The sequence below is a fragment of the Pongo abelii genome, chromosome 4 (assembly GCF_028885655.2).
Source record: "Pongo abelii isolate AG06213 chromosome 4, NHGRI_mPonAbe1-v2.0_pri, whole genome shotgun sequence".
Classification (NCBI taxonomy): domain Eukaryota; kingdom Metazoa; phylum Chordata; class Mammalia; order Primates; family Hominidae; genus Pongo; species Pongo abelii.
Window position 1 is genome coordinate 84,177,727 of NC_071989.2, and position 26,290 is coordinate 84,204,016.

At 39.6% G+C, this 26,290-nt stretch overlaps 1 protein-coding gene across 4 annotated transcripts in view; it reads left to right on the top strand.

The window, feature by feature from the left end:
- Positions 1-26,290, top strand: part of IQGAP2 (IQ motif containing GTPase activating protein 2) — a 305,467-nt gene that overhangs the window by 257,350 nt on the left and 21,827 nt on the right. For all 4 annotated transcript variants that reach the window (XM_002815661.5, XM_054555643.2, XM_054555645.2 and 1 more), the window contains 9 exons: positions 5,676-5,825; positions 9,325-9,488; positions 12,442-12,666; positions 13,847-13,987; positions 14,350-14,434; positions 14,875-15,107; positions 17,599-17,731; positions 23,549-23,651; positions 24,210-24,351. In XM_002815661.5, the coding sequence (XP_002815707.1) occupies positions 5,676-5,825; positions 9,325-9,488; positions 12,442-12,666; positions 13,847-13,987; positions 14,350-14,434; positions 14,875-15,107; positions 17,599-17,731; positions 23,549-23,651; positions 24,210-24,351 (1,376 nt within the window). The remainder of the gene's footprint in view (positions 1-5,675; positions 5,826-9,324; positions 9,489-12,441; positions 12,667-13,846; positions 13,988-14,349; positions 14,435-14,874; positions 15,108-17,598; positions 17,732-23,548; positions 23,652-24,209; positions 24,352-26,290) is intronic.

The following is a 26,290-nucleotide window of genomic DNA, read 5'->3' on the forward strand; positions in this document are numbered from 1 at the left end:
CATTTTGTTGAGAAAATGTATATGCCTGATGACATTGGAAGACATGATACAGTTACCAGAGGTGTGGACCTCTTCACAGAACAGCTACAGATTGTGAGGGCTTCAGTGGCAAATGAGGCAGGACCTCATTTTCCAAAATGGAGAACAACTATTTGTAAAGTTCAACATTAGCCAAGTGTAGTCTCCACCCAGTTTACACAGCAGTTGCAATTCTAGAAAATCCTAGCTTTTGTGTGGGGGAAAATGTATTATGCATCTACATAAAACAATTAGATTCTAGGCTCAGATAATTACAAACAGAATCTTGACCTACGTAAATGACCAGTAAGACATTCAAAAGTTCTGTCATGCAAGGTGTAGGGCAATTATTTACACAAGACCATCCCACAAATTGCCAGATCACAGAGCACCTCTCATCCCCAATCCCTGCTCACTAGAAACCAGGAGCGCCCTTCAATTGTTAAGATATTAAAAAACACCCGTACGTATTTCCAAAATGTGGCTCCCTACAAAGACACACTGCCCCCATTGATAACCTCTAAATAAATTACGGTGTGGTTTCACATCTGTGTGAAACCTGCCAACATCAGGGCTCAAAAAAAAAGTATAAAAAGTGTCATTTTTACCCAAGTACAGATGCCTAGGATAAGACCACTCTCCCTGTCCCTGTTCCCTTCCTATGTGCCACATCAGTTTTCAGAAAACTGATAGGTCAAAGAGGGAAACTGACCTCTGGAAGTTCTGAGAAGGCTACAGTGTGGCTCATAGGTGGAGCGCCAGCGGCCAGCAACCAAGCGAGTGTTCTGGACAACTGGGAGATGAGCAGCCACAGGAGGCTGCCAGTTACATGGGCATGTGAATGCCTCAGGCTGGTCCTCCAGACCTCATAAAGACACCAAGGCAATTGTGGAGGAGAAAATAAGAAAAACAGCATTTTATAAACAGAAATGATCATCTCTTCTAAATATTCAGGAATAAAACTACAGTTTAAATGTTCTACATTTAACTCTTTTATTATTTTATCCAGAAAAACAACAGTACTTTTTAAAAAACAATGTATTTGTATTGTTTGACATCCATGAGACTTTTAAAGTGTAATATATTCCAGAAGGATTTTCAGAGAATGCTTTTTATAGCCTTAAACTGCTGTTTCACCCTATCCCCATAAAATCATAAACAGGAAATGTCTTGCCTTTTAAAATAAAGGCTTAGTTGCAAATCAGTACATAGTTTAAATAATATGTATCTTTTGGAAACACAATCATGGTAAGTTATCAGATTTTTATGAATGCTTGAGGTTTTGTGGGGGCTTTTTAAAGCCACTTATCACTAATAGATAACATTGTGAAGTTTTTCAACATATTTGCAAACACCAAATATGTATCCAGCATTTTTTAGCGGTTAAACTAATGATTATTAAATATGTAGCTGTTAGCCTTGTCATTGGCAGAATATTAGTAGTGATACAAGAACAGAGCAATTGAAGCTTTATTTATACTAGTGAAAAAGTGGGAAACGACCTGAAGCCCAAAACAATATGCAGAGGGCGATAGAATTAGTTTAATATGGATGTTGTATAGCCACTAAAAATAATGGTTTTTAGACTATTTAAAGCGGGAGGAAAGGTTTGCGATATAGTAGAGGAGAAAATAGTGCCTAAGGTAGTATGATTTCTTTTATTATCAAAAAATAATAATCCAGAAGAAGAAAGAAGTTAAGTGATTTTTCTTTGGGTGATAGTTAAGTTTATCTTCTCCCCCTCCTCCCCACACCTTTTTATTTTTAACAATGAGTGTGTGTTTAGTGAGGAAAAGAGAGATTGTAAAGGGAAATGGCTTTGTTCTTATAGAACAATGCCAGCTCTTGCTAGTAACCTTAACATTTTTTATAGTTCTTTTAAAATCAGCATTCCTCCTAAAAACCTTAAAATCTGTAGGTCAGTGAAGTGGCTAACATTGGTTTTAGGCAAAAAGAATGGTTTGGAGAAAGAAGACAAAGCAACTGAAATAAGAGGTTTCCTGGAGGCACAGGAGCCAAAAAATAAAAAAATAAAAAAGTGTAGGTCAGCCTAGCTGGAAGGAAAGCCTAAATTAAGAGACTGAAGATAATCTAAAACTAGTGCTAAAATTCCCATTCATGAGTATGATGTATCATCTAGGAGCCCAGATTTGCAGGCCAGTACTACCTGAAACTCAGCATTGAGATTTTTAACTATTAATACTTAATTATACTACTTCACTGCTTATATTAACATGTGACCTTGAGCATGTTTCTTAACCTCTCTCTGAGTGTGTTTTCTTCCCTGGAAAATGTTCTAGGTGATTTACATATATTTTTAATCTTCACAGCAACTCAGTAAAATTGCTGTTATTACACTCACTCTATAGATGAGGAAACTGAAGCTTAGGTTAACCTGTGTAGGTTTACCAAGCTAATTATACTCTGCAGATACCCATATCTTTATGACTCCAAAGCCCAAGCCCAAGCCCTTCATACTAGCCCACACTTTCTACAAAAACATTTATATCATAGCATACTACCTGCATGCAGATACCCCCTCATCAGGGCAAGGGGAAAGGTGGTGGCAAAAGGGCAATACTGAGATGGGGGACTATCATGAACAAGCCAAATACGGTTGCTCTTTCAAACCACGGTATTCCTCCAATGTTCAATATTTATTAAGAATCAGGAAAAGTGAGTTTTGATGAATAAGAAGTATCTGCCCCTGTTTGTTATCCTTGTCTGAGTTGGCTCTTGTGTCCATCTTCAAGCTTCCCAAAGCAAACCTCCATTCACACAAGCACATTCTGGAGCAAGTCAGAACCTCACAGGGAGAAGGAAGAGGGGCTATCCCCATTGCTGTGCCGGGCTCTGCCCTTGGAGCTCCAGCAGACAGGCGCTGTTGCATCAGCACAGCCACCGGCCCGTCCCCTCTCTTCCCCTTTCTGGGTTCAGCATTGCCTCCATTGCTTCCCTCCCTCCATTCCTCTCATTGTCCTGCCTTCACCAACTCTCTCTGTTTCTAATGCAGAGGAATTTAGATCTGCCCCAGATCTTGCTCACCACCCCTACCCTCTAATCTGTATATGGCAAAAACCATTAACCAGAAGATGAAGTCTGCAACAAAACCAAAAGACCCCAGTTTCTAGAGTGACCTCCACTGAAAACACTTGGGAGGGAAAAGGGGGGAATTATAGATAACAAGATTCTTTTTCCTGTCGTATATTTAAAATCAAGGTGATAGATTTATTCTGTGTATTTGAGGGAGTTGAATGATTTACATACATGTCGCCAGCTATCTGAAGAGGAAAAATGTGGATTAACTGGCACTGTAAGCCACATTTATTCTAGTGATGTCTTAGGACTTCTTGTAGATAAGGATTATCAGACAGCGGCCTGCCTAGATTCCCCCTTGACCTCTATCTGGTGGTAACTGCACTTCCTTTCTTTGTACTGAAGACATTTTATATATTGGTAAAACAAGGGGGAAATGTTGCTTTTTTAAAAATGTTATCGGAATGTAAATCAACTCCCCTCCCCTATAAAAGCAATTGGGGTGACAGAAGTAAGTGGGTAAGTCAAGGCTGCCTCTCTCTGAACTGAGAATGAGAAAAAATAAAATAATGGACCTGGAAGGCAACAGATGTAGCCACATGGAACTGTCTTACTCCAGAGCTTCCTAGAGCTCTGGACCCCAGCTGCTCAATGGACTGACACCAGCTATGGGAGAATGGGGTGCCAGGAAGTAAACAGATTTAGAGCTTGCCATTTAGGCAAGACCTGACGGTGGTTCTTGTCCCCAGGGGCAACTGGAAATGGGGGCGGGCCCATGTCCGCTTGTGAAAATGACTAGGGGCCCCTGCTGATACCCGGTGGTGGGAAGGGGCCGGGGTGATAGACGCTGGTAGTGCATGCAGAGCAAAACGCTGTTGTCCACACTGCCCATAGTGCCCCTCTAAGGACACTGGGCCAGCATTCCTGATGTGCAAATAGAGTCCTCATGTGGAGGTCCGGCTAAGAGCTCAGTCAAAAATCTGAAAGAAGTTTTAGGAAAAGCAACTTTCTTGCCGCTTACTCTGGGACAGTGAACTAATGTTAAGTGGTAGGGGAGGTGTTCTAGAACAGCGACTTTCAAATATGAGTCACATGCCATTAGGGTCATGAAATCAATTTAGTGTGTCACAATGAGCAATCTTTAAAAGTGGAATAGAATAAAAGCAAATAGAAAATATCAGCATGTACCATTAGTGAGAGAGAGGGTGTATGTGTGTTCACTAATAAAAGATGGAAAATGTTTTTCTTACTGCGGGTCCCAGACTTCTGAGTTGCTAGTACCACAGGCGTGAGCCACCACACCTGGCGTATTTTTAAAATTTGTTTGTAGAGATGGGGTCTTGCTCTGTTGCCCAGGTTGATCTCAAACTCCTGGCCTCAAGCCATCCTCCCGTGTTGGCCTCCCAGAGTGCTGAGATCACAGGCATGAGCCACCACACTTGGCCCACTTCCAACTTTTCTTCCGAAGTTTCCTGGCTTCTCTTAAGGCCTCATAGAATTGAAGAAAGTTAGGGCCTTGCTTTGGATTAGGCTTTGGCTTAAAGGAATATTGTGCTGGTTTAATCTTCTATCCATTCCACTCAAACTTTCTCCATATCAGCAATAAGGCCATTTTGTCTTTTTAATCATTCATGTGTTCACTGAAGTAGCATTTTTAATTTCTCTCAAGAAATTTTTCTTTGCATTCATGACTTGGCTGTTTGGTGCAAGAGGCCTAGCATTAGGCCTGTCCTAGCTTTTGATATGCCTTCTTCACTAAGTTTAATAATTTCTAGCTTTTGATTTAAAGTGAAAGATGCGTAACTTTCACTTGAATACTTTGAGGCCATCGTATGGTTATTAATTAACCTAACTTCAATATCATTGTGTCTCAGGAAATAGGGGGCCCAAGGAGAGAAGAGAAAAAGGAAAGTTGGTGAAGCAGTCAGAACAGACACATTTATTGATTAAGTTATATGGGCATGGTTTGTGGCACCCCAAAACAATTACAATAGTAACATAAAGATCACTGATAGGCTCACGCCTGTAATCCCAGCACTTTGGAAGGCCAAAGCGGGTGGATCAAGAGGGCAGGAGATCGAGACCAGCCTGGCCAACATGGTGAAACCCCGTCTCTACTAAAAATACAAAAGTTAGCCAGGTGTGGAGGTGCGCGCCTGTAGTTCCAGCTACTCAGGAGGCTGAGGCAGTAGAATTGCTTGAACCCGGCAGGCAGAGGTTGCAGTGTGCTAAGGTTGCACCACTGCACTCCAGCCTGGGTGACAAAGCGAGACTCCACTTCAAAAAAAAAAAGATCACTGATGACAGCGCCCCATAACAGATAGTATAATAATGAAAAAGTTCTACATATTGCAAGAATTATCAAAATGTGACACAGAGACACAAAGTAAGCACATGCTATTGGAAAAAAATGGTGACAATAGGCATGTTCAATGCAGGATTGCACAAACCTTCAATTTGCAAAGAAAAAAAATGCGGTATCTGTGAAGCACAGTAAAGCAATGCACAATACAATGAGGTATGCCTGTATTTCCAATTACGTGTGTTTCAATCCTATATGTGAAGGGAGGAGATAAAGAGAATGAGAATTAAAAAGCAGTAATCTCATCATATTTTTACAGGATGTAATTTCACACAGTAAAAAGCTGAACAAGAAAAAAGGAGGAGAAATGGAAATACTGAATAACACCGACAACCAAGGAATAAAAAGTTTGAGTAAGGAGAGGAGAAAAACACTAGAAACATATCAGCAGCTGTTTTACCTTTTACAGGTGAGAACAATTTATCTTTCACTCTTGAGTTTGGGAGTAATACTATGTTACATGTTTGTGGCTTACAGGGAGTATTTTGTCATGCTTCAGCTATAATAGCATACCTGTTTTGAGCATCTACTAAGTACCAAGTGCTATTGTTGATGCTTTACATACATTATCTCATTTAATTCTTACCATAACACTGGGAGCTGTGAGAGAATGAGTACTGTTGTTATTCCTGCATTACAGATGAGAAAACTGAGACACAGCCAGTAAATGATAAAGCAGGGGTTTTGAAACGCAGGCAGTTTGACTTCAGAGCCCATGCTCTTTACAATATTATACTACGGTTACCTTCAGAAACAATATAAATCTGATAATAACAAAACAAAAACAGGTGCTGTCATCCATGAAAAAATTTAAATAACTGTATGTGAAAAACAGATATTTACCAGAACCAGTCTCCCCTTCTATGGGGGAAGAGCCAGAGGGTTTGGGATTTCAAAATAGTATTTCTTTTTTCTTGTATTATTTTCATGGCATTACTATGATCTAAATGAATAGTAATTTTCCATTGCTTCCTGAGTGATGGTGAGAACTAATAAGTTTGACTGGTTATGGTTGGACTTTGATGGATCACTTATTGTTTTGTTTGACCACTGATTCAGCCTGTCAGCCCTACTAGCGTATACAGCTAGTCACAGAGGAAACTGCATGATAGCGATAGAAATTAACAAGCATCCTCTTCAGCAGGAAAAGTTTCCCCAAAGAGGTGGATCCATAGTTCTCCCTTGTAAGAGTCAGATGTCTCTCAGAGTGGGGCCACTGCTGGGATTCCTTCAAAGCCCGGAGATGCTTAGATCTTTGTTTGAGGATGTCACTGGCAGTAGATGTATAGAGAGCACATTACACAAACCATAAATAAGAGGTGTGGCTAACCTCATGGAGAAACACGCTGTTAATTTTGGTAGGTTTGAAAATTCTCTATTTGGAATAAGAGATTGGAGAACATCTTCAAACATACGAACATCTTCACACAAGTGGCCACCACATGGCAGCACAGAAGGAAAAGGTTAACAGTACTTAGAATTGTCTGTGGAACCCACTGCTTCACACCAGCAAACCTAGAAAGAAAGGGGGCTCACTTTAAACAGGAAAGGACTTTGGTCTCCCTAATTTGGTAGTCAACCACCAGTTTGAAATTTAATCTTAGGCACTTATCATTTTTTATACCCATGAAATTTCAAGCATATTGAAGATTCTTTAGAATTTAGTTTTCTCAATTTGACAGAATTTGTCATAAGTTAAAATCTAGTCATTGTTTATTATATAGGTGGAGGCACATTTATGGGAAGAAGAAAAAGTGCAGGAGCATGTTTAGAATAATTCCACCAAACTTGATCCACAAACAATCCAAAATGTACAACCAAAGGGTGCAACCATTCAGTTGTATCAAGTGAACTCTCTCTTGAAATCATATATTTTTCTTCTCCTTCTCTTCTTTTGAGGCGTTAGCCCAATATCACTGAAGAAATTATAGAAAAGCAAATGGCCTGGATTCCTTCGACCCGTTGGTTACACTTTAGCACGACTTCTTTTTTTGTAGAGACAAGATCTCACTCTCCCACCCAGGCAGGAGTGCAGTGGCGCAACCACAGCTCACTGCAGCCTTCATCTCCTGGGCTCAAGCAATCCTCCCACCTTGGCCTCCTGAGTAGCTGGGACTACAGACACCTGCCACAATGCCTGGCTAATTTTTTCATGTTTTTTGTAGAGACAGGGTTTTTCCATGTTGCCCAGGCTGATCTCAAACACCTGAGCTCAAGTGATCCACCCACCTCAGCCTCCTAAAGCACTAGGATTACAGGCATGAGACACCACACCTGACTTAGCAAAAATTCTTAACCAAAGCCGCAGTCAGCTAGTATAGGTTTTTTTGGGGTTTGTCTCTTCAGTATGAACCTAAATTTAAAATTTTTAGGTAACCCTAGGAGGAATGGTGAGTAGGCATCTTTCTTTAGTTCTAGAGTAAGTTTCCTTTCTCCTAATTCCTATATACTTCACATTGAAAAAGAGTCACTACAGAGCTATCAAGAAAAAGTACTGAGCTGCTTATTTATAAAATTTCAACCAATCGTTATGAACTTAAAAGTAAACCTAAGTGGTAAAGTAAACCAGAATTTGAGGCTTCTTAAAAGCTGCCCAAACTGCTTGAGTATATTAAATGAATACCAGCTTTCAAGTATGGAAAAATTTTCTTCTCTTGTCAGAAAGAAGATGAAGATTAGGAGTATTAAATTTCTCTTTGTACATACTTCCTGTATAACCTGAATATTATTGTTCTCTTTGAACTTCTACCTGGTAGGTGTAGCTGCTGGAGAAAAGCCACATCACCATGAAGGCTGGTTCTGTATCCAACGGGTCCATCCTCATCAGAGCCCACAGGGTTCCACGTCCATTTTAAGTTCTTTGTTGTTTTTTGCTCATGGTCTTCTGGCACTTCCCTTATCAACTGTCCTGACCTTTACCCCTCTCTTCAGCCTCCCTACCTCACTCCCCCTTCTCACTCTGTGTAGAACATTGTGGCCATTTTGCTGTTTCCACATTGTAAATGGTTTCTTTTCTTTTTCTTTCCAGTCTGACAAGATAGTATGCATTTCCTTCTACTCATCTATGAATCCTTCTAGGCCAGTCTATGTAGCCAGGCCCTTAGTCCACCTTTTTTTTTTTTTTTTTTTTTGATACAGAGTCTGTGTTGTCTAGGCTGGAATACAGTGGTATGATCACGGCTCACTGCAGCCTTGAAATACTGGGCTCAAGTGATCCTCCCAACCTCAGCCTGTTGAGTAGCAGGGACTGCATGCGCACACCACCACACCCGGCTAATTTATTTTTACTTTTTTCTAGAGACAGGGTCTGTCCATGTTGTCCAGGCTTGTCTCGAACTCCTGGGCTCAAGCTATCCTTCTGCCTCTGTCTCCCAAAGTGCTGGAATTATAGGTGTGAGCCACCGTGCCCAAGCTTTGCCAGTGTCTTTGGACACCAGATTCTATTGGCTACCTGCCCTGTCTTCTGCGTCTCTACAATAAATATTAATATGTGGTTCAAAAAGGTCAACAGTGAAAAGTAGATATAATATGTTAAGTGTATCATATAGTGTGTATCATTTAAATCCTGTCATAATTTTCTACTATAGCTTCCTATAGTATGATATGAATAATATTAAGTAATTAATATTTGATATTAATATTTTAAAATATTAATATATAGGAAGCTAAAGTAGAAAGTTATATAATATCAGTCCATAGAAAACTGTAGTAGAAAGTCATACTATATACTAATAGCATAGAGATGAGTACCTGGCACATAAAAATTATTTTATATACTCATCTATATGCTTTTAGTGACATTAAGTCATTTAAGAGCAGGGAATCAGATACTGCTTTGTGCTTTAATAATATATTAACTTATTGTTTTGTGGGATTTTTTTGTTTTCTTTTTCCTTCTTTCCTTCTAGACCAACCCTTTATACTTGGCTAAGCTGATTTTCCAGATGCCACAGAACAAGTCCACTAAATTTATGGATACTGTTATTTTCACACTATATAATTATGCCTCTAATCAGCGAGAAGAATATCTACTTCTCAAGCTTTTTAAAACTGCTCTGGAGGAAGAAATAAAGTATGTATACAAATATGTATGTAAAAATACCAATGAATCAATCCTTTTGTTAGTGGTGGCTGTCTTTGATTTACTAAAATTATTTTTAAATTCTTATAAGTTATTCCCACATATTAAAATATATCAAGTTTCTTGGGAATACTTCTATATTATTAGAGCTATATTCAAGTACCATTTTCTCCCACCAGTGATACTTTCTCTAGTGTTAAATTAACTTTTGATTTTGTATGTCTGTAACAACTGAAAATCAATAGCGTATTGAAAGTCAGTGAAAACATTTAACTTAATTAAAATTCTGAGTAGTAAAGCCATTAACGGGTGGGAATGCAGAGTGCAATCTCTGCCTAAATAGTCTTCTCTTCTTACTAGAACTTAAGCTACTTTTGCTAATTTATTTTCTGATTCAGTTAATGTAAAAAGTGTATAGGTAGCTATAATGAGTGGGCTGAGAAACATGCATGAGAAATGTCCTTAGCTCAGGTGGCCTCTCTAACTTGTGGAAACCTTAAGTTATGCTAGTTCCTATTGGTTTTGGGAGCACGGAAGCCAGGCACCTCTGCCGTCCAGGTGTCTGTAAGCCCACGAGACATGTGATTCGTGAGAAATGGGAATGCTATGCAGTGGAATGTGGTAAGTACTAAATGAAGGATGCATCTAAATGAAGGACATGCACAATGTATCAGGTTAGAGGATAGGAGGAAAGATTCCAACTAGGTTGACTAGTAAAGATTTTATAGAAGAGGAGGTGCTTGACCCAAAATCTTGAGGAATAGCTACAGTTTTTATAAGAAGAGATAGAAGAGGGAAATAAGGCACAATGGTGGTGGAAACAGCATGGGCATAGGTCCCAGGAGGAAAGTAGATTAGTCTAGCCAGAAAGTGACTTAATTACAATTAACTACCAGGAGATGAATCCTGAATGATAGGGTAGGGACAGGTAGTGGGAGACTCTGAGTAAAGGCCCAGCTGTTAAGGCTCTATTTTATTTGCTTTTGGGGGATCTGTGAAATCTTTTTTCTTCTTCTTCTTTTTTTTTTTTTTGGAGGCGAAGTCTTATTCTGTCTCCCAGGCCGGAGTGCAATGGCATGATCTCGGCTTACTGAAACCTCTGCCTCCTGAGTTCAAGCAATTCTTCTGCCTCAGCCTCCCAAGTAGCTGGGACTACAGGCACCCGCCACCATGCCTGGCTAATTTTTGTATTTTTAGTAGAGAAGAGGTTTCACCATGTTGGCCAGGCTTGTCTTGAACTCCTGACTTCAGGGGGATAGGTCCCAGAGAGATGGCAGGTGAAGCTGTGCATGCGCGTGAGGTCTGAGGGGAGAACGTGGGTTTTGGTTGGGCTCTGGTAGACCAGTTATTCTTTTGTTTGGGCATTGATTCACCCTCATTCGCCTTACAAGCACCTACAATTAGTCAAAAAATAAACAAAAAGGCCGGGCATGGTGGCTCACACCTGTAGTCCCAGCACTTTGGGAGGCCGAGGCAGGTGGATCACGAGGTCAGGAGATCAAGACCATACTGGCTAACATGGTGAAACCCCATCTCTACTAAAAATACAAAAACAAAATTAGCCAGGCATGGTGGCAGGCGCCTGTAGTCCCAGCTACTCAGGAGGCAGAGGCAGGAGAATGGTGTGAGCCCAGGAGGCAGAGCTTGCAGTGAGCTGAGATCGCGCCACTGCACTCCAGCCTGGGCGACAGAGTGAGACTCCGTCTCAAAAAATAAAATAAAATAAACAAAACTAGCATTTAAAGGTGGGAAGAGGAGCTAGCAAAGCAAATAAAAAGGAATGACTGGGTAGGATAAGAACCAGGCATTCTCAAGCTCTAAAGGGGAAGGAGGTGGAAGAGGGAGAGAAAGTGGACAAGAGGGAAAGGGGAGGAAGAGAGGAGAGAGGCCCTAAGAATCAGCAACCATAAATCAAGAAAAGCTCTCTCAGCCATCTGACGTGGCTAGAAGCTGTATTGCAGCTTTGAGTGGGATTTGAAAAAGTGAAAGCAGTTCATTCAATCAAGAAAGTTGTTTTTGAAGTTTGATAACTACAGGGGCATGGTACTTGTACCGTATCACCCAGTATTGCTAGTCCTGGTCCATTTTCAGCTCATACCTGCCTTCTAGGTTGAAATTGAGGCTGTGACTTTATTTTCACATCCTCAAATTGCTCATCTAAGAAACATACACGTTATAAACTGGGAACAGTGGCTTATGCCTGTAATCCCAGCACTTTGGGAGGCCAAGGCGGGTAGATCATTTGAGGTCAGAAGTTGGGACCAGCCTGGCCAACATGGTGAAACTCCATCTCTCTGAAAATACAAAAATTAGCTGGGCATGGTAGCGTGTGCCTGTAATCCAAGCTACTCAGGAGGCTGAGATAGGAGAATCACTTGAACCCTGGAGGAGGAGGTTGCAGTGAGCCAAGATGGCGCTACTGCTCTCCAGCCTGGGCAATAGACTGAGACTCTGTCTCAAAAAGAAAAAAGAAATATACACCTTATAAATGATTACTTGTTTTTAAAGCACACCAACTTAGATTTTCCTAGAGAAAAGTGTAATTCCATGAAGTCCTTGCCTTCCAGAGGGAGAATACATTGTTTAAAACTGTATCCAGGCCCAGAACCATGGCTCAGGACTGTATTTCCAGCACTTTGGGAGGCCAAGGCAGGCAGATCACCTGAGATCAGGAGTTTGAGACCAGCCTGGCCAACATGGTGAAACCCCATCTCTACTAAAAATACAAAAAGTAGCCCCGGGCATGTGGTGGTGCACACCTGTAGTCCCAGCTACTCAGGAGGCTGAAGCAGGAGAATCACTTGAACCTGGGAGGTGGAGGTTGCAGTGAACCAAGATCACACCACTGCACTCCAGCCTGGGTGACAGAGCAAGACTGTCTCGGAAAAAAAAAAAGCTGTATCCATAGAAGCAAACCATTTTGTTTTGTCTTGGGCTTTTTTAGATCAAAGGTGGACCAGGTACAGGACATAGTTACTGGTAACCCTACAGTCATCAAGATGGTCGTCAGCTTCAATAGAGGTGCCCGGGGACAGAACACCCTGCGCCAACTCCTGGCTCCAGTGGTGAAAGAGATCATCGACGACAAGTCGCTGATTATCAACACGAACCCTGTAGAGGTGTACAAGGCTTGGGTGAACCAACTAGAAACACAGACTGGAGAGGCCAGGTAATAGAGTCAGGAAGGTGTTGGTCTTCTGTTATGTTTTATGATATTTTTACATGTGTATTTACTGATACTCTTAAACTTTGTTAGGCAAACTGTACAAAGTCAGTTGTGAATCCAAAATGTTACCTCCCTTTAACATATCCATGCAAATTACATCTTGATACTAAATGGTATTTTCACATTTCAGAGCCGGGTGATCCCCAATGCCACAACTTCCATAATTCTCTCCCTTGTTTATTTTGTTTGTGTATTTCTAAACCTAGACCTAGAGGTGGTGTAGACTCTCTCTTCACCTGATAATACATACTTTTATTTACAGTTACCAGGCAAGTAACTTTAATGTGTAAGGTTTAACAATCCAGGTTGGATTGGCTTATTCTGGGTTGTTGTTTGTAGATTTAAGCAACCCTAGCTTCTTGTTTCCTGTAAAAGGATGTCTGTGAAATAAAGTGTACACAGATAATTATGTAATTATGTGGGTGGTTGTTACAGTACTGTTTGTAATAATAAAAAGTCAGGAAAAGTCAAAATATTTAGCTTTGAGGGATTTGTTAAATAAATGTTTGTACAGCACATAATGGAATAAGTATTTGGAATCGTGGTATAGACATACATTTGTTGGCACAGAAAAAAATGTTCAGGGTATATATTCCAGTTGGACTTAGGTGCAATAACCCATTTTTCTGGGAAAAGAATGCTCATTACATACACCACACAGAATCTGTATAGAATGTCAAGATACACAAATTGCATTACACCCATCAACATGCAAGGCCCACAGACATACATGCAGAGAGGAGGATTTGGACAGTTATGCACTAAGGTATGAAAATTGGTTGTCCTTTCTGGTATTGTTTTAGATTATATGTGATTTTATTTTTCTGTAATGAACATTTGCTTTTTATAATTAAAAGAAATTTAGCTGAGTCTAAATTACCTGGATCTGCCTATTATCTTGCCAGAAGAGACCAGAGGGACGGCCTCAAGTCCTTCCTGTTCCAAGTTGCAGAAGGTACCCTCTGTGAGGGTGGAGCCTCCCCTCATTTAGTAAACATTTTGTTACTGGAGTCAGTGGCAAAGTCCAATTCACTATACAAAGCTTGACTATAGAACCAACTTGGCAGGAAAATTAATGCTTATACCTAAGCCTCCAGTTAATTTAAAGCCTTTTTGTTTTCAGCAAGTTGCCTTATGATGTGACCACAGAACAAGCTCTAACATACCCAGAAGTGAAAAATAAACTGGAGGCTTCCATTGAGAACCTGAGAAGGGTCACCGACAAAGTCCTGAATTCTATCATTTCTTCCCTTGATCTACTGCCGTAAGTTGTACTTGCAGCAAGTTTAACATTCTTTCCTGGAAAGTTCTTGGAATACGATGTAAAATAAGCCCCTGTAGTGAAGACAGCAGTTTTCCCTTATATTGTGTTTGCTGTTTTAAAAGATCGCCTACATTTACCTTTTAAATTCCTGACTGTTCTCTAAAGAAGGCGCAATACTTCAGTAGCAAACACAGCTCAGTTATTATCATCAGTGGAAGTCCTGTGATCCCATTACCATCTCATCTTATGTTTAATTTTTAGAGAAACTACTCAGCTGAAGTTGACTGGAACAATTGCTGTGTGTTTTTTCCTCACTCCGCCTTTTTTCCATTATTTTCTTTTGTCATCTGTTTTATATGTAGTTATGGATTGAGGTATATAGCCAAAGTACTGAAGAATTCGATCCATGAGAAATTCCCCGATGCAACAGAAGATGAGCTATTAAAGGTAGATTTTCAAGGGTAATCTCACCATAGCTTCTCCTGGGGGTATGAATCAAAATTACCAACATGTAACTTTGTAAGATTATTCCCCATGTATGATTATTTATAATAAGCTGCAGGTCTTCTGTTTCTAATGACTCTCAAGATAATTGATGAAGCTGAGGTTAATTTGGAGATCCTAGACATTATTGAAATTCTTTGTATTAGAGCATTTTGGGGGCAATGAGCATTTTTTCATCAAAAATATCTTTGCAAATTATGCTATTAATAATGTGTGATTATATTCATTGCCTTTATTTAACTCCTTGTTAGGATTTACATCAGAAAATGATCTGCTTTCTCTTGGGAAATGTAGGAGAATATATATCTTTAAAAAAAAAAAAGAAACTAAAACTGTTGAGTTTTCTCTCTTAAAAATGGTCATGCACTTCTGCGTCACTCCAGATTGTTGGAAACCTCCTGTACTATCGTTACATGAATCCAGCCATTGTAGCTCCAGATGGCTTTGATATCATCGACATGACAGCTGGAGGTCAGATAAATTCTGACCAAAGGAGAAACTTAGGATCAGTGGCCAAGGTTCTTCAGCACGCAGCCTCCAACAAGCTGTTTGAAGGAGAAAATGAACATCTCTCATCTATGAACAATTATTTATCAGAGACGTATCAGGAATTCAGGTGAGAGGGCCTGTTAGTTTTGGAGAAACGTGCAAGAATGGTAGGCAAGAATGATATGTGCTCTGTGCTCAGAGCTAGAGTGGGCATGGAGGACAGGAACCCCAGGTGGTTACAAGCATTTCTTCTACCAGCCGCTGGGGAAAGAAGAGAGAGGGAAGTGCAGGCAAGATTGCCTCTGTCTGGTGATCCTATCGCACCCCCACCACAGCACTCCTATTACACTGAGTCTTTTCTGTGTCTGTTATTTCTGCTGCTGACAAAATGGCATACTTGTTCTTCCTTGTATGCTACAGGCTTCTAGTACCTAGAATTTAAAAATCAAAATAGTAGATTTCTGCTTCTTTCAACTTAAGAAGAGAGGAATCATTTTTAAAAAGTTTTCCTATGAGGAAGAACTTGCCTTATCTACGTCAAATACGTTTGACCCTTGATTAACACAGGTTTGAACTGCTTGGGTCTATTTATATATGGATTTTTTCAACCAAAGACAGAGAGAAAATACAGTATTCATGGGATGCAGAACCCACATATACAAACAGATGACTTTTCATGTACATGGGTTCCACAAGGCCAATTTCAAACTTGAGTATGCACAAATTTTGGTGTGTATAGGGGTCCTGGAACCAGTTCCCCAAACATACCAAGGAACGACTGTAGTAGGAAATGGAATACTTGATTTTGAAAGGTTAGGAAAACCCAGATTTTATATTTGTTGATGATTGTGTATGTGAATATGTTCTGTTCTATTCTCAAGCCTTTCTTAATGACACATGTAAGAAGATTTAATTCTATTGATTTTGTGTTTCCAAATTATATCACTAATCATTAACAAGAAAGGCATGAGTCTGGTAGTCAGATTCACTCCTCCTGGAGCTCTGAGGAAACACTTTCCTCTTGTCTTGTTTGTTCTCATGTCTGCCATTTAATCAACAGGCCATAGAAGTGTAACATCAGTTTGGCCTCTTTTAGTCCTCACTTGGAAACTCATTTCCCATTCCTCGGTCTCCCTTGGGGTGAGTGACTTACTAGAAAACAAAGGTAGTTCATGATTATTCATTTCTATTTAGAATTTGTGGTCTTTTGTGAGAAAATCACCCTAAATCCTCCTACTACAGAAAGTGTTGATTTTTCAAGCTAATTTTTTATTCTTCTCACTGACTAACAAAGTAATATCGAGGCTGGGCAACATAGGGAGACCTCATCTCTACAAAAAATTTAAAAAATTATCTGGGCATGGTGGCAGGCACCTGTAGTCCCAGCTACTCAGGAGGCTGAGACGGGAGGATCACTTGAGCCTGGGAGGTCGAGGCTGCAGTGAGCCGTGTTTGTGCCACTGTACTCCAGCCCAGGTGACAGGGTAAGACTCTGTCACACACGCACACACACACACACACACAAAGTAATATCCATTTCCCACATTTCTCATGAACTTTTAGCTGCTGTTATTCCTATCAGTCATTTATGTTCCCAGCTATTCTTTATTTAAAAAGAAACAAGACCAAAGAAGTGAGCCCCTTCCAAACTTGTCCTTCCTTCCACTCCTATTTATCCTTTGTGTTTCTCAGAAGTCTACAAAAAATTATAACCAAAGCAGCATAGGAAAGCCGACTGTCACATGGGAACATGCTCCCCACAACAGGGCTCTGCTGTTTAACCTCCCCCAGCCTCTGGCTGGGAAAGCAGAGGTCATTTCTGGTACATAAGACCCAGGTGCCTGTAGGAGAGATGCTGACAATGATTTCAGGCATATGAAACATTTACAACTTTATAGAATAAAATATGTATTCGACCTGCACAAGAATTGTTTAGGCAAAAAATACATAGAACTACTCAACTGTGATCACAGCATGCCTCACTTTTCTTGATCTCTGTCAAAACTTGCTTTAGCTTAAAATAGACTTTTTAGGGTGTGAGTACTGGGACATGTTATGTATTTGGATGTCTAGCCTTAACAATCTTTCCATTGGCCAGCAGATATTTGCAGCAACGAAGAAGAGTAGACTTAATCTCATTTTTGTCAAACTGGTAACAGAAGCTCTGAAGGGTGATTAGGGTGATGTAGGCCCAGGAACCTGTGCTGTTTAAAGCAGCAAATTTGACTATTTGCTTTTTTTTCTATTGTATTCCTCACACAGACTTGATTCTTAGATCAAGAATTATCATTTTTGACTTTTTAAGTTTCAGGGACCATTTTTAAAATAACATTTTTAAGATGACCTGCGCATAGGTCACTATATCACTAAGTCACAAACGGGGCCTGAGGCCCTTGCCACTCTCTCCAATCCTGTTTGTGGAGCTGGGTCCAATATCCAGAAACATGGATGCAGCTCCGACAGCCAGGAGCCAGTCTGGAAGAAGCTGTAACACGTCCTCTCAAGGTTTGAGATGGGAACAAAGTACATGTCATCATTCAAAATTTCCTAGCAATTTTGATGAAACTGTTTAATGCACACATTTGAGTCTGTCTTAAGACTTTTCCCCCCTTTATTAGGAAATATTTCAAAGAAGCGTGTAATGTCCCTGAGCCAGAAGAGAAGTTTAATATGGACAAATACACAGACCTGGTGACAGTCAGCAAACCAGTCATTTATATTTCAATTGAAGAAATCATCAGCACACACTCAGTAAGTGGGGATGGGGAGGCGTCTTAAGCAATGGACCCATGATTTAGGCGTCTGTTGTCTTGAAAATGCTTAATCTCTACAGGACTCATTGTACACATGTGCTAATACTCATATTCTTAACCCTAAAAATCCTGCAATGATTTATTCCATGACTCTTACACATTAATAAAACTCCTTCTCCCAAACAACAAAATTCTATTTTTACATAATATATTTATTCCCTGACTCCTATACATTAATAAAACTTCTCCCCAAAAAAGAAAGTGTGCTTTTGGCATAATCCATTTACAAAGCCAGATTGTGACTGGAACAGTGGCATATGCCTGTAATCCCAACACTTTGGGAGACTGAAGCAGGAGGATCACTCAAGCCCACAAGTTTGAGACTAGCCCGGGCAACATAGTGAGACCCCTATCTCTACTAAAAATTTTTTAAAAACTAGCCGGGTTTGGTGGTACGTGCCTGTAGTCACAGCTACTTTTAAGAGGCTGAGGTGGGAGGATCACTTGAGCTCAGGAGTCTGAGGCTGCAGTGATCTATGATCGTGCCACTGCACTCCAGCCTGGGCAACAGAGCGAGACCCTGCCTCAAAAAATAAATAAATAAATAAAATAAAGCCAGATTGTAAATATGCAGTTTAAGCGCTGAGCCGGGACAGGCTATGGTGTTCTCATCTGCCAAAGCCATGCTATGTAGACCCACACCCTGTCTCTCCCCTCTTCCAGGAACCCTCTCAGCTTTTCCAGTAATTTTCCGGGGGAAATGAGAATATTCTTTTTATTCTAATGTTTTAACATACAGCGGTAATAAACAGGCTACACAAAGAAAACAAGAAACTACCACCCAATAGTAGCCTTTTGCAAAGAATCACTTCCATTGTTCGGGAAACCCCCATTTCTTGGAAGCAGGCAGTTTTTCACATCATGTGCTGTGTTATGACATCTACATCTGGTTTGCATGCAGACATCACTGCCGTCAGCCATTAGCGTGTATTAAGTATCTGTTGGGTGCAGGGCACTGTGCTCAGTGGCATAGGGAAGGAATTGGGAGGCTTTAGATGACTTTTCAAACATTGAAATTAAAAAAAAAGCTAAGCATTTTTTTTAATGACATTGAGGGGTTTGCATTGTTTTCTTTTTAAGATCAATTGGAACTTATTTCATGAAAAAATCTTGGTTTTTAAAAGGTAACCATTTCAAGAATAGTTTCAGACCTTATGAGTTAAAGCAAGGTCCTGGGGATATGTTAGCAATGCACCGTGGACCTCCCAAATTAGAACCTGCATTGTAACAAGACCCCAGAGGATTCAGATGCACATTCAAGTTCTAGATGCTTCAGTTAAGGATGCACCCAACTTTGGATTATACAGACAACCAAGGGGAAAGCATAACAAATACACATTCTCAAAGGTTGTGCTCTAGCCCCCATCAAACCAGACATACTGACAAGTGGCAGGTTAGCTGCTTAAAATTTCAGTCTATTATTAAGTTCTTCTAAGAAACTAAAGCTTGAATGTAGGTTTGAAGGAAAGATTGAATCTAGTATTGATTTTCCTCTTTCAGGGTTGGAACAGGGAACTTCCCTGACATTTACATCAAGCTCTCAATATGTAGTGATTAAATGAATAGGCTATCCTTCTTTTCTCTATATATGAACACCCTAGATTACAAGGAAAACTGTCCGGCAGTCTAGCAATGCATTACTTACAGAAATAATGATCTACTGGACAGACTCGTTTATATTTGAGCAATGACCCATTTGTCTATTTTTGTGGTACATTATCTGTCTTCAAAGAATGTGCACGTCTTGGGTGCACATTTGCTGAATGCAATATCCGCATGCGAAAAAAATGGTGGGGAGTACTTGTTTAGAGTAAGAGATTCTTTCCCAAGGGTAGCAGAGAGAAAATGTTACTGTATTAATTTAGAAGTCTTAGAAGTCTTTAAGGAGAAATAGTCTGTTCTTTTGTTAACAAGAATTGAAAACAGAATTCAATCCTGGGAAAGAGAGCTTGTGACTGATTTGGAATTCCTTCCTGTGTTAGGTTGGAAGCAGATGTAATGTGGGGAAATTGTGTAATTTCATAGGAAGACTGTCCTGTTTACTGTCTGCCTTCTGTGTGGAGGCGTCCGTGTGCAGACACAAGCACAGCAGTAGCAGGATTTGCCAAGCCTGTGGCCATGTGTTTACCCCTTTCTCTAAGGAAGATGTAAGAACTTCCAAATAAGCTCTTTAAGAAGACACTGTCAGGAAATCTTGTCAGAATAAAGGGTAGAAGGTGGCCACCTAAATAATCATTTCCAAAGAAAACAGCCAAATCAGTTGCCCTGGCTCATCAGAGAACAAGAACATAAATTTATCCATCTTGCATATTTTGTTCTTGTCTCTTAATTTTCCCTCCAAAACATCATATGTACCGCCTTTCCAGATTTTGCCCGGTCTTTGTATCACCTCTATTATTTATTTAATGCCTTTCTTTGAATCAACTCACCTTTTTAAAAACAACACGTAATTTCTTTGCCTTAAAACAAAGTACCTCTACTATAGTGAAAAACAAGCCTGCTTTGCCATACACAGAAACTTTAGAAGAAAATAAGTGTAATGAAAACAAAATAGTTGGATACAGTCACTTCCTTGCCTTGAAGTTATGTATCTGAGGTGTGTTCTCTCTTTGTTAACGACTCTGCATGTGTCAGGGAAATGTTAAGAAAAATTTAGCATCAAACAGATACTCTCTCCTTCACTGATCTTAAAGATTAGAAGAGAACGGAAAAGGCAGTAATCAAGACATTGCTATGCTGGCATAAGGTTAGACGTAAAGACCAATGGGATAGAATTGAGAGTCTAGAAATAAGCCATCACATTTATGGTTAATTCATTCTGACAAGGGACTAAGTTCAATGGGAAAATAATGTCTCTAAATGGTACTGGGACAACTGGAAATTCACATGCCGGAGAACGTAGTTGTGCCCCTTCCTTCCACTCTGTACAAAAAGTGAACTCAAAATGGGTGATGGACATAGATGTAAGAGCTGAAACTATAGATCTCCTCAAAATAAGATATAGGAGTAAATCTTTGTGACCCTGGATTAGGCAGTAGTTTCTTAGATATGACACCAAACATATAAGCAGCAAAGGAAGGAAATAAACTAGACTTCATCAAAATTGAAAACTTTTGAGCTATAAACAGTAATATCAAGAAATTGAGGCTAGACGTGGTGGCTGACGCTTGTAATCCTAGTACTTTGGGAGGCCAAAGCGGGAGGATGCTTGAGGCCAGGAGTTCGAGATCAGCCTGGGCAACATAGTGAGCCCCCGTCTTGACAAAATAGGGAAAAAAAATTAGCTGGGTGTAGTGGTGCATGCCTGTAGTCCTAGCTACTCGAGAGAATGAGACAGGAGGATCCCTTAAAGCCACAAGTTCGAGGCTGCAGTGAGCCATGATCATGCCATTGTACCCTAACCTGGGTGACAGAGTCAGACCTTGTCTCATTTAAAAAAAAAAAAAAAAAATTTCATCCAGGTGCAGTGGCTCACACCTGTAATCCCAGCACATTGGGAGGCTGAAGCAGGTGGATCACTTGAGGCCAGGAGTTCAAGACCAGCCTGGCCAACTGGAGAAACCCTGTCTCTACTAAAAAATACAAAAATTAACCAGGTGTGGTGACACATGCCTGTAATCCCAGCTACTCGGAAGGCTGAGGCACGAAAGTCTCTTGAGCCTGGGAGGTGGAGCTTGCAGTGAACCACTCCAGCCTGGGCAATAGAGCGAGACTTTGTCTCAAAAAAAAAAAAAAAAAAAAAAAAAACTTGAGAAGACAACCAAGAGAATGAAAGAAAATAATTGTAAATAACGTATTTGATTGGGGACTTGTATCCAGAATATATAATGAAATCCTACAACTCAGTGATAGAAACATAATCCAATTTGAAAATTGGACAATTACACATCAAAGGACACAATCAACTGAGTGAAAAGATAACCTATGGAATGGGAGAAAATATTTGCAAATCACATGTCTGGTAAAGGGTTAATATCTAGACTATATAAAGAATTCCTACAAATCGACAACAAAACAACCCAATTATAATATAAACAAAGGACTTTAACAGATGTTTTTTCCAGAGAAGTATACAGATGGTCAGCATCACTAATAATCAGAGAAATCAAAACTGAAACTGCAAGGAGATACCACTCACACCCAGTAGGATGATTAATATCAAAATTAAAAAAAAAAAACAAAAAAACAGAAAATAAGTGTTGAGAAGGATGTGAAGAAAATGCAACCCTTGCACCCCATTGGTGGGAATGTAAAATGGTGCAGCTGCTGTGGAAACAGGATGGTCATTCCTCAAAAATTTAAACATAGAGGCTGGAGTATGGCGGCATGATCAATTAAAAAAATTAAACATAGAATTATCTCATAATCTAACAGTTCCACTTCTGGGAGTATACCCATAAAAAATTGAAAGCAGAGTCAAAGAGTTATTTGTTCACTCATGTTCATAGCAGCATTGTTCACAACAGCCAAGCGTCTATCACTAGATGAATGGATAAAATGTGTTATATTCATACAATACAATATTATTCAGCTTTAAAAAGAAGGAAATTCTGATACATGCTACAGCATGGAGGAATCTTGAGGACATTATGCTAATTGAAATGAGCCAGTCACAAAAAGAAAAATACCACTTATCTAAGGTACCTAGAGTAGTCAAATACATACAGGTATATTTGTGGTTTCTAGGGGATAGAAAGGAGATAATGGAGAGTGACTGCCAATGGGTACACGGTATCTTTTAGGGCAGTGAAACTGTTCTACAGTCAGAGGGTGGTAATGGCTGCACAGCTCTGTGAATACACTAGAAGCCATTGCATCGTACATTTTAAGTGAGTGGATTTGATGTATCTGAATTCTATTTTGGTAAAGCTGTTGGAAAAAAGATTGAAAATGGAAAAGGAACTAGCTTTATCATTATGATGCAGAGTTTTATAAAATAGTTCCTGAGAACAACAAATTTTATCTCCTGTCTCCAGGATTACTAGTTCCGTACTTTGGAAATGTTGTTTCAATCTAATTAGAAATGCAAGCAAAAACAGATGTGTCGCTGTTCATGTATAAGGTTGTAACAATTAAACCAACTCCATTAAAATTTGTTTAAATTAAAAGAAAAAAAAACAATGTGTTATCTTTCATGGTTTCCCCCGAGTGCTGCTACCCCTCAGGAGTTAACGCTGTTTCCTGTAAGACCTGGCAAGACACCCCAGCAGATGTTACTCATCTTTGGGCCTTCTTAGGATAAGGAAAGGGGAAACCACTCAGGACATCTAGGTCTCTTACATCCTTACCCATGAGAGATCTTCAATGCAAGACAGATTGAAACAGCTAATAGTAGTGATTAAGAAAAAGATAACTGTAGTATTTGATTACTGCATAGAGATGTAAATGCCCTTCCAGTTTGCTACCAATGTTAGCTGAAAGACCTGCCTCATTCTGGACTCTTTCCCCCAACTTTGACTTTTTCTATGGAGGAAGAGTGAAGCGCAGAGATCAGGTGGTAGAAGGCTGCCCCTTAGCAGACCTTGCTGAAAAAGGGTTTATGAACACGTTTCTTGCAACAATTTCTTGATGTAGAGTAGGTACTTCCCTCTGAGATACAATAAAAACTGTATCTATGTCTCTAATTTTTATAAATGTCATACTCATATTTAAGATTTAAATGGTATGAGGAGGAAATTATGAAAAATTTCATATAAATATGGTACAGTTGAGAATTTACTTTTTTCTTTGTGTGTGTGTTGCTTTCTACATAAAGCTCCTGTTGGAACACCAGGATGCAATTGCCCCTGAGAAAAATGACTTACTGAGTGAATTGCTGGGGTCGCTGGGAGAGGTGCCGACCGTGGAATCTTTTCTTGGTAAGAGCTTGTTCCTTCTACTTATCCCTTGGTTTTTGTTTAATTGGGTGGGTTGGTTGGTTGGTTCGTTGGTTTTCCTATCCTAGATAAAACAATTATCCTTAATGCTTAAGGATATTTAAAGAGTAACAACTACACTTGCCCCTTCCTACAGTAAGAGTTCTATAATTATTAGAGTCCGGGATTATAAAATAATTCAATATTCTTGAAGGTAAGCTCCAGATATGTCAAAAAGGAATTGTCAACCTGTATTATACAGAAAAAAGGCATCATTAAAGAACCAAATTTATTAGAAAATGAAAAATACTTTTATTAACAGTTATCCTTTTTAGTAATTTGTATTTGAAATACCTATGTCCCATGTCATTTTCATTTTTCAATCGGATATTTTAAAAGCTTTAAATACTTTAGCTACAGTAGAATGTGGGTTTTGTGAAGACCGTGATCTCCTATTTAATTACCAAGCCTATCTTTCCCACAGAACCTTTATCTTACATTGTTGGTGCCATCATCACAAAGAGTGAATTGGAAAAATAACACTAGGTTTTTTCACTACAGGGGAAGGAGCAGTTGACCCCAATGACCCTAACAAGGCAAATACACTAAGTCAGCTTTCAAAGACCGAGATTTCTCTTGTCTTGACAAGCAAATATGACATAGAGGACGGTGAAGCTATAGATAGCCGAAGCCTCATGATAAAGTAAGTTTGGGGGTTAAAGGGCACATGTCTCCAAATACACATCTTAAACCATGCAAATTCAAATAAGGCTAAATCCCAACTAATTTATTTAAAAGTATGTGAACATTGAAATCTATTATGTATATCCATCAAACATCTAACCAAAGGATAATAGACTCTTTAGAATTTAGGAAGGAATTAAATATTACAATAGTTTACAACACCTTCCTTGGTTTTTAGCTTTCCATGTAGTAATTTGATTTTTTTCCTTTGAGAAATGATTAACTCAGCTTATGCAAGTCCTTAGATAACTGAAGAGAAATATCTATTACAGAGTGGCCAGAAGATTAGTGAGGAAATTCAGTTAACCAACGTTAATTTCCGGTATAAAATCATAATATAAAAACACATACCTACAATAAGACATTACGATAGCATCTGATTTATTGGCCTTCCTTCCTGTTAAACTGATCCCGGATACATTTACCAGCTTTGACTTTTATTTGTACCCTGCTTCCTGCCGCCAAAGATTTCAAGTGAAGCATTCACACTTTAAATAATACTATCATTTCTCCATCAAAGAATCAAGGATATTCCACATCCATCCTTTACACACAGAGTAAGAAAGAGAATGAGATTCATGATACAACACCATAAATCAAAGCACCATAAATCAAAAGCACCCACTGACCAAGCAATACAGTTTTCAAGAACTTATACAAACCCAAGAATGCATATCAGTACATTAGAACAGTTATGTATTAGGGTGAGATGGAGACTGGAAGTGGAAAAATAAGGACAAAGGGAACAAGTATGTGTTGAGACAATACTAAACATATTACTTCCAAGCTACCTGTCCTGAGTTCTGAGGTTGCTTTAATTTGTGGCAAGAGCTTTCTGTCCTGCCACTGATGTGCTGAAGTGTGCTTGAAGTGTGAATGAAGACAGCATTCATCTCCACTTGATTTTTTTTTTTTAAACATTCAATCATCTGTGAAAACAACAGGAAGAGCTTCTTCACTGTGCTGTGTTGATATGTTCCTCTCTTAGGCTTCTTGATTTTGTCCTCAGATCATCTGAGGCACCATTCGGTCATGCAGCAAATGCTTGACTACCTACTCTGTTCATGCCCTGGGCTTGAGGCTGGGATACAACAGTGGGTAAGCTGGTAACAGCCCCTGTCTTACAGGGGTGGAGAGCACAGCTCGACAGTAGGACCGTGACCAAGTTGCAGGACTAGGACTCACCCTTGGCCTCACAAGAGTTGAGGGCAGTTCTTTTTGACTACAGATTACCAAGGCAGATCAAAATTTCAGGGAGACAATTCAGGGCAGGGCAGGAGAGAAAGGGGGAGAAAGTCTACACCCTGGGTTCCTCTGAACAAGTGCCAATTATAAAGATAACTGGAAATACAGATTGTGTGGTTTTGCCATGTAAATGAAATTAGGCCAAGTATCCCACGATCTCATAAGCTTTGTCCTTTAGAAGTAGCGGGAAGAAATTTTTTCTTAATTAGTTTTGTCTGCTATTTGAACATCATTTTCTAAGTCCAGTCAACTCAAATGTCTGCATGATATCTGAGACTCACAATTTGAGTAGTTCAAAGTATCAGATAATCTGAATATCATATATATTTATACTTATTCCTGAACATGAGTCTCCATGATTCCGCAAATTCTAGGAAATCACATTTAAAGATAAAACCATGAAAGGCAGGCCTGTCTGGAAGCAATGTGTCTTAGCCTGGGAAACCTGGGACATTGTCCTGTTTGCCTTACCCATTACCCAGCCTCTGCCCTTGTGTGGCTCTCCCCCATCCTCCCAGTGTGTGTTGGAAACAAACACTATCCACTTCTTTAATCACCACACTATGTAGAGCCAGCAGTGGGTTTATTTTTTATTGTGGTAAACTACACATAAAACTTACCATTTCAGCCATTTTAAAGTGTACATGCATTTA